Source organism: Desmodus rotundus, chromosome 2 (genome assembly GCF_022682495.2).
Source record: "Desmodus rotundus isolate HL8 chromosome 2, HLdesRot8A.1, whole genome shotgun sequence".
NCBI lineage: Eukaryota > Metazoa > Chordata > Mammalia > Chiroptera > Phyllostomidae > Desmodus > Desmodus rotundus.
Window position 1 is genome coordinate 3,241,196 of NC_071388.1, and position 9,262 is coordinate 3,250,457.

At 52.2% G+C, this 9,262-nt stretch overlaps 1 protein-coding gene across 1 annotated transcript in view; it reads left to right on the forward strand.

Annotated features, from left to right (window-relative positions):
- CLIC6 (chloride intracellular channel 6) overlaps window positions 1-7,047 on the forward strand; it is a 36,740-nt gene extending 29,693 nt beyond the window's left edge. The window contains exons 4-6 of the mRNA XM_024559698.4: window positions 277-383; window positions 875-1,056; window positions 4,891-7,047. Of these exons, the coding sequence (XP_024415466.3) occupies window positions 277-383; window positions 875-1,056; window positions 4,891-5,052 (451 nt within the window). The 3' untranslated portion in view covers window positions 5,053-7,047. The remainder of the gene's footprint in view (window positions 1-276; window positions 384-874; window positions 1,057-4,890) is intronic.
- Window positions 7,048-9,262: the final 2,215 nt, after the last annotated feature.

Consider the following 9,262-nt stretch of genomic DNA (forward strand, 5'->3'; position numbering starts at 1 on the left):
GGTTGGAACGGAACCTTTCGTCCTTCACCTTCATTGTAGCAGAGAGGGAACTCAGAGCAGGGAGGACAGGTGAGCCTTGTGCTCAGCATGAGAACAGTCAGTCTAGACCTTTCTCCCTCAACTGTGTGGCTGTGAACCTGGAAGATAAAAGAAAGATTAGGGAAACATTTGAGGGGAAGTCATGTTCGTGCCCACTCAGCAAAGACCTGCTCCCCCTTGTTTCATCTCAACTCAAACATCGCTCATCTGTGACCGTCTAGTTTTGAACTTTTCAAGGTACCCCAAGCTGGCGACCCAGCACCCTGAATCTAACTCTGCAGGAAATGACGTGTTTGCCAAATTCTCAGCATTTATAAAAAACACCAAGAAGGATGCCAATGAGAGTGAGTACCTACCCCCTTCCCAGGTTCCATCTTCCATACTCGCCGCCCCCCCCTCGGCCTCAGGGGCAGTTTCATAGGAGATGCTGGGAATTCTGTGTCATTCCCCAGGGTGGGGAGGGACCTGTGTATAGAACAAGAGAAAGTGCCTCCAACTTCAAACCTGCAGGTGGCTTTCAGCACACTGAGTGCCCCCTCAAGAGGTCGGAAGCCTAAAAAACAACATTTTTTACAGTGACAGAATTGTCACCAGGTGTTCCCAGCTGCATTGTGGGAATTGCTTTAATGCCACTGCCGCTGGGCCTGCTTCGTGGTAGGGTTTCCTTAAAGGGCTTTGAAAGAACGAGTGGGTTCTAGAAACTGCAGGGTCATTTGGACAGCGGAGCTATTTCCAGGGAGGGGCGAGGCCAGGTTGTCCTCCCTCCCTCCTGTCTAGAGAAAGGTTGGCGCTCGCTCATGGGGCCCTTCCTGTCCCGTTCACCTTCCTGTTCCAGTTCATGGGAAGAACCTGCTGAAGGCCCTGAAGAAACTGGACAATTACTTAAACAGCCCCCTGCCCAACGAAGTTGATGCCGGCAGCACGGAGGAGGTGGCGGTTTCCGGACGGAAGTTCCTGGATGGGGACGAGCTCACGCTGGCTGACTGCAACCTCCTACCCAAGCTCCACATTATTAAGGTGCATTGCTCCTCCCGCCACATGAATGGGGGTCTGTTTTATTTCATTTTGACGTGTGTTTTGGCCGGACAGCAAAAACCATCCAAAACTTGAGAAGTCTGGCCTGTTTCTGTGTGAGGTGGCCCCACCCAGGCTTCAGAAACGTGGCTGGTCTCAGGCGGACTTCTGACGTCCTCCTGGGCACCTGGCTCCCCCAGGTCTCGTCCCTGCTCCCCCAGGTCTTGTCCCCGCAGCCAGAAGAAAAGCACCATGATAGCCCTTGAGGGTCGTACCGGCATCCGGCGCCCAGGGCCTGGATATGAGCAGTGGAGTCTGCGAGGGTTAAAACGGGCACACAGCCAGCGGCTGGTGGTGGTCCAGGTAAACAAAGCCCTGCCAGGGTGGCATCCACCCCGCCAGCCGGGGGCAGAGGTGGCTCTTTGGCTGGGCCTCCCTGCCGGGTCTGGTGTCCTGTCTTCCCAGAGAGTTGAACAAGAAATGAAAGTCAGGGATCGTACACTGGGAGGGCTTAAAGACCCCCTAGAGCAGCTCTTCTTTAACAGGCGAAGGCATAAGAATTGTTTGGGGAGCTTTCTAGAAATGTAAATTGCTCGATCCAGCCCCCCCAGCCCACCTCATCAGAGCTTCTGGGAGTGAGCCTGAGACTCTGTGGCAGATGGTGCTCTCCGGAGTCCTTAGTTATGGCTGTCGCTCGGGGTGCCCGGCCTCTCGGTCACCTACAGCTGTTGCTATTGTTACCATTACTAGTGCCATACCCTTGGCCCTCAGCAACCTCAGAAGCCCCAGGAAGAAGCCCAGGTCTCATGCTGGGGCATCTTTATTATTCAAATCCTGCCCAGTCCAGAGCTCCATCTTTGGTGTAGAGGATGGGGAGAGAAGATCAGGGAAATAAGAAGATCAGAGAAGATCTGGGATGTGTGTGCCCGGACTGAGAATCGAACCCGTAACCTAGGCATATACCCTGACCGGGAATTGAACCCACAACCTTTCAGTTATGGGTCGACACTCCAACGAACTGAGCAACACCAGCCAGGGCCCTTGGCCCTATTTTTAAGCAAACAGTAGGTGCAATAGATAAGCAGAGAGAATCCAAGTGGGACCCCTCTGTGGGTGGGGAGGGGGAGAGGGATGAAGAGAACGGCAAGCAGAGGACAAGGCAGACGGGGAACACACATCTGGCGCAGCATTGCTCCAGTGACTGAAAGAACACTCCAGATGCATACTTCTCCACGGCCTCCAAGAAATGGGGGTTCATGGATGTTTCAAGGAAAAAACTCAAAGATGCAACACAAGATGTCGAAAAGTATATGTAATACCACAAAGAAGATGGAAATCAGGCTGGCAGAGCTCAAGAAGAAAACTTGAAGGCAAATAAAATGACTGCACAAGTAAAAGTTATATCAGAAGTAATAAGACGTAGAAAAAGACATTGCAGAAATGAGTCGGCGTGCGGGGCACGGGTGGGAGGAAGCCACCCCGACTCAAACAGAAGAGGACCAGCAGGCGAGAGAGACCCCTGGTGCACACAGTCGGGTGCAAGAGAACAGGGGATGAGAAAGGAAGAGAAGGAGGCTCAACGGGACAGTCATTGTGGATGAAAGGACGCCCTGACCTTCGGAGCAAACGGCACGCCACGGTTAGAAAGCCAGAGCCCCACTAAGTCCACACGCTGTGACATCTTTGGCAAACCATTGAAATCCAAGGATGAGAAAAGAATTCTTTTGGCATCTGGACAATAATGACAACTGCAGCGATGATGATGATGATGATGATGATGATGATGATGAATTAAATAAGGAGCAAAGCCACCTACTCAGGGAAGAAACTCAGACTGGACTTGTGTGTCTCCATGACCACATTAAAAACAAAAACAAAAACAAAACAGAAAAATGGCTTAACATTACAGAGAATTAAGGGGAAGGTGCTGTGATGTAAGAATTTTATAGCTAGGCAAATTGTTTTTATCTAGACTCCTGATCTCAATAAAAGAAATACTCCCACGCCAGTTTAAAAGATAGAATTACTCTATGATGAAATAATAAAGTCATAATAGAAATAAGACTCTGAACACAGAGATGTGTGACGTAAAGGACTGCAGGGAAACATAAACCTCCTTAGATCTAACACCAGGACTGAGACTGAACCCAGTGGGAATTACAGAACAGAACGGGACCCAGCAAACGGGTCGGTTGGGGCGGACGCGCCTGGAAGCGGACGTTTACAGGGGAGGGAAGGGTGAGAGGTGGGGTTCTACCAACTCCCTCGTTTGTCACACACAGGAGTGAAGAGACACCATCTGAAATTGATAAATCAAGAAATAGAAAATTCCTACTATTTCAGGTTATACAGGAGACAATGGGAAGAGTTAAATCAGACCAGGAACCTTCTAAGTCATCAGAAGGGAAATAGACACAAATATATGAAGATAGGTGAAAAACTAAGTATAACATTCAGGAAATATAATACGAGTCAAGTTTCCATCTGTAAGAGTCATACACACTATAGATATACTCAGAGGTGTAAAAAAAAAGACGGCAAACCTAAACCAGGCAAATGCAAGCAAAAGGAGAGCAGAATTCTTAACATTAATGTCAGTAAGGCTGACTTCAAGTGGAAGATGTTAAACAGAGTAGGAGGCTTTCTCAAAGTCACAGGGTCCTGTTCTGGTGCCACCCCGGTTGTCCCATCTGTGGTTAGGTCCCACATCACTTCAGGCATTGCAGAACCAGTGGGATGGGAGGCAGCAAAGCGGACTGGTTTGTGTAGCCCCAGGTCCTGTTGGGGTGTGAATTGTGTCCCTCCAAAACTCACATGCCGAAGTCCTAATGCCCAGGACCTCGGAACGGGACCTCACTGGGAAATGGGTCTTCACAGATGATCAGTGGAGATCACTTTGAGGTTATAGTGGAGTGGGGGGCCCCCATGCAATACGGTTATGAGAGGGGAAGTCTGGGCTCAGAGATGCAAACACAGTGAAAACACCATGGGAAGACTGGAGTTACACTGTCACAAGACAAGGAACTGCCAGCCGCTCTGACAGAGGTCAGAAACAGTCCCCCATTCGAACCTTCATGGCCCCGCTGACACCTTGATCTTGGACTTCTGTCCACCAGGACTATGAGAGACCACAGTTCTATTGCCTCAGCCACCCAGTTTGTGCTCTTGGCTAAGGCGGGCCGAGGGAGTTGATAAAGAGTCCCCAACAGTATACACCCCCCTTTGTAGCTTGTTTCCCAGCAGCCCCCGTTCAGCCCAAGGAAACACACCAGTGTTGCGTTGCCCATGGTCTTTACTCCCAGTTTTCCCCGGGGTGAGGATTTGTGTCTGTTTGGCTCCTGAATCCGTCCAGTGCACACGGCGGACCACGGTGAAACGACCCTCTCAGAGACAGAATGGCGGAACAGATACGCGGGATTCCCCAAGGGGAGGCGTGGGCTTCACCTCGATCTGAGCCCAAGCGAAACTGAAGACCCGCCCTGAATCTTCCGGCACCCAGGCACCCAGCAGCAAAACACACAGGAAACTGCCTCACACACCAGGGGATCCCCACCGGCTGGCACCCTGGGCACAGTCGGGCTGCAGCTCACCAGGCCCATCCGTGAGAAATGGGTGGGCAACGTGGTGTGGAACCACTGCTTTGAACCTGGTTCCTTTGTAACTGTCCCCCGCTCCCTATGTGTCCCATGCCAAGTCCAAGTGCGACTCGGGTGGCCTGAGGCCTGTGGGATGACATCAGGGCCCGACCCAGAGAATGTATCACTCACCTCAATGCGTGGATTGTCTCATCGAGCTGGGAGGTTTCCCCTTCTCTGATGATTTCCTCTCCATTTGCAGATCGTGGCCAAGAGGTACAGAGATTTCGAATTTCCCTCTGAAATGACCGGCCTCTGGAGGTACTTGAACAATGCCTACGCCAGAGATGAGTTCACCAACACGTGTCCGGCTGACCGGGAGATCGAACGCGCCTACTCAGATGTGGCGAAGAGAATGAAATAAAGCTGAAGGTCTCGGTCTGACCCCTCCGTTGTACGAGCCAGGCTATGAAAAGAGTGTTCTTCGTATTTCCCGCAACACCCATCCTGGGCTAAAGAACGCTCACGCTTTAATGATGCCACCTCACAGGGGACCCACTCAACACTGCATGCTCCAGGCTTTGCACGCTGTCAGCTCTGGTGCATCTGAACAGCACCAGCCTCGCTGGCTGTCCACGCCGATTATCCAGCTCCTCTTAATTGATGTCTTTCGCATTCACTGACGTAATCTGTGATATTTAGGGCACGTGTTTTGCAGTTTTAAGTTTTAAAGCAAATTAGGTTTGGGTCCAATTCCTCCTCCAATTGAAAAACAACGGTCTGTCTCTGATAGTTCTCATAATCATGTTTAACTTGCTTTTCTCCTCTAAAACAGTACTTTAATTTTTTTCAGAATGAAAACACTGTTTTTGTAATCACAAAGTAATATGCGCCAATTTTAATGGTTTAAAACCATGTCAGAGAGTATCAAGATGGAAGAAGAAAAGTCGCCTGAAATCTCACCGCTGTTCGTAACCGCTGATGACGTCCTGATGAACGCCTTCCAAACCCGCAGTGTCTCGCTCCTTCTTTCTCACAGGGTTTTGTTCCCATGTAGCTTTGCTCTACTTTTTTTTTTTATATAAGGAATTTATTTATTTGCTTTTAGAGAAGGGAAGGGAGGAGAGAGAAAGAGAGGGAGAGAAACATCAATGTGTGGTTGCTCCTCATGCGCCCACTACTGGGAACCTGGCCCACAACCCAGGCATGTGCCCTGACTGGGAATTGAACCAGCAACCCTTTGGTTTGCAGGGTGGCATTCAGTCCACTGAGCCACACCAGCCAGGGGCTGCTCTGCTTTGCTTTAAAGGACTGGGGAGGGGACCTCTTGGTGAGGCCCCGATGGCCATCTGCAGGGGACCTGGAGCAAGCCGGCAGGTTGGGGACTGCAGAGCTGGAGAGGATGCTCGGGATTGGTTTCACAGGGTTGGAAAACTGTGGGGCCCCCAGACCGGCAGGGACCAGAAGCTGTGGATGGTCCCCATTCTGCCTGGTCGCCACCTTGGCATTGTCTCTGGTGCCAGGGGTGGGGGACAGCAGAAGAGAGCCTGTCTTCCTCTTCCCTTCCGGCCTCCTGCCTCGGGTTTTCTCTGCTCCCTCCCCTCTCATGGAGGGTGCTCAACATCAGCTGCAAGTGGGAGGCTCTCCCTGCCCTGGCCTGAAAGGGACCAAGCCCACCTGCATCCCATCTGACAGCCATGCTCTCTGAGACCCAACGCTGAGCTTCTTCCGAGACATTGCCCTGCGGGGCTCGCTTGGGTCTTGCTGCCCCTCTGCCCTTTGTCGTGGCATTTCGAGATCAGGATGGGAAAATCCAGAGAGATTTCATTCACGGTGACTGCTTTTGGGCAGTTCTGGTAAACGGTCAAGTTGGGGAGGAAGTGGAAAGTATTGACTCAGAGAGTGTTTTGGTGTATCTGTGGCTTCCCCTCCCCTGCTCCCCTAGCCAGCCTCTCTCAGCAGCTGTGTGTTGACAGGCACCCCTGCAAGGCCTGGAAGACAGCACAGAGGCTGGGAGACACCCCTCGGGAGCTGCCGGGCTCCTCTGCCATTTACACACCTTACAGAAGCCCCTCCTCCGGGCGCGGCGAGGGGTTCATGCCGACACGCACGTTGAAACAAAGGCTGCGTCAGCTCTTGTGGCGATTCATTTGAACGACAGTAAAACATATTAACGTAACTGCTGTGGGATTCAGTGAACATGTAAGAGAAAGGAGGAGGAAGTCCCAGCGTCCTACGTCTCAGCATCCACACGTTTCCATCTGTTTAGGGGTCAGACTTTTAGGCCTGGTTTTGTGATGTGACATTTACACTCGGCAAATGGGTTGGCGACCACATGTAGCTAGTGTTCACTTTGTAGTTTAGCTAAAATGATCTGCGTAAACTCCATGTGCCTTAAAAATTAAATACAGCATAAAAATGTTTACATGGAACCAAGGTCTGTATGTATTTATTTTTTTCAAGTTCTCCACTTAAAGATTTCAAGAAATAAAATGAATGGAAAAGCGCGTTCTTTAAAGTGGGGAGAGTGGCTTTGAACTGGACATCAGTGGCCTTTGAATTAGACATGACCTGCCCTTGAACTGTGACCCACAAAGCCATCTGACCGGGCGGTGAAGACCAGTGGCCTCGCCTTGCCTGGTGGGGTGGCTGCCGTGGAGGCCCAGCAGGCTCTTTTGGTTCAAAACAATGTTTTAGAGTCGGGCCGGCAGATGGTGTTATAGTAGCCTCGGGTGTACAGTGTAGTGACGTGACATTCCTGCACCGCACGACGTGACCACCGGGATACGTCTGGGGACCACCTGTCACCTGCAAACCTACAACGGTATTTCGACCCTGTCGCAGACTTCCGGGTTCATGGGCAGCTGTGGGGAAGGGGCAGTTCCCAGCAGGCCCCTCCCAGTGAGCTGCCCCATCACCCTCGCAGGCCTGTGGAAGGTGGGCCGTGAGAACTCTCCGGGGCTGTGTGGCTGGCAGAAGGTCTTTGCTGCGGTGTTGACTTTGAAACAAAATGCACCGGCTCTTCAGAACACACCACACAAAACAAACAAACAGAAGACACCGTGCAGAGTGCAAATATGGACACCCAGGGTAGGAAGGCCTCCTTCCAGGCTGGAGGAAGGGGATCCCCTTCTCACTTCTGCCTGAGAGGCCTGACAGTTAGAATAGTCAGCTTTTCTCCTCAATACACAGTCCCAAATCTGGGTGGGAGCAGAGGCCAGCAGCATCGGCGTGTTAGACGCTCTGGACCCTGCCCGGCACATGGGGATGGGTGGTGGAACTTACCCCAGGGAAGGACTTCCGGAGACCGGAGGTCTCCACAGGTGACCTTGGAGCTACCGGGTCCACCCCCAGGAGCAGATGTGTGCCCAAGCACTTGGCCCCCAGGCAGACTGGCAGACACACACACACACACACACACAGATGCACTGACACACTCACGACACTCCCAAACACAGACACAAATGCACACATGCACATTCACACACCAGTGCACACAGTCACACACACAATCACACACACACACAGTTACACACATGGCACTGTCCTAAACACACTCACACAGACACAAATGCACACATGCCCATTCACACACCAGCGCACACACAGTCACACAGTCACACACACACAGTCACACACAGTCACACCCACACTGCAGGGTGGGGCCAGGGCTCCCTTTCACCCGCCCGCCTCTGGGCACAGACCAGAAGCTCACTCTTAGCCACACTCCACCCACGCCTCTGCACTGCGCCCGGGGCCCATCATCAGGCTTTGGAAGAATTTTAAAAAATAGCTTTAAAAAAAGTAAGAAAACCCCTTCCTTCCCTTTAAGAGAACCAAGGTATGCACCATCCCAGAACATAACCCATAAAACCCTGGGCACGTGAAAGGGACAAACTGAGGGAACATTTGCTCTCATTATAAAACGACTTCTCTGTCCAGACGGCGGTTTAATTCTGAATTCCTCTACGTGGCCAGTTTCTTTGCAGACGGTTGACTTTCGGTTTAATATGTTACTGCATTTCAGGGCGTGACCCCTGAATGTGGCCAGACACATGTGGGTGGGTGGCCCTGGCGCCCAGAGGGATGGCGGGATCTGCCGGGGCCTCTGCAGGTCCCGGAGGTGAGGGGAACCCTGCTGCCTGTCTGTGAGCTCGGGGTCCCTGCAGGGGCGGCTGCCTGCCATCGCAGCCTGTGATCTAACAATGTCATTGTCCCACCACAGAGGGTCCCTGTGGAGTCTCTGAACACCCTTGTCTCACAGCGGGGCATTCGGTCAGGGAGAGCCCGGAGCTGCCACTTTGGGGTCAGGCACAGTCCACAGGAAATTGTGTTCCAAGCAGCAAGCACAGACGTGGTGGGGGGAGCCATCTGTCGATGGAGCGAGGCAGGGCGCTTGGGGCACCAGGGGCTCGAATTCAACCTCTGCTCGCTTCTCCCCTTTTGCTTGCTGCTGTCCCCACTGTCTTATCCGTGTCTTCTTCCTGCAGCCCGTGGGTGTGTCAGCTGTCCTAACGGCCATGTTGCAGAGAGGCCACTTTGCTTGACCACACCCTGTGCCCTCCACCCACTGTCTTTGGGAACGGCTTCCCTTGTGTACTGCTGGGCGAGTGGACATGGAGAGTGGCCATCAG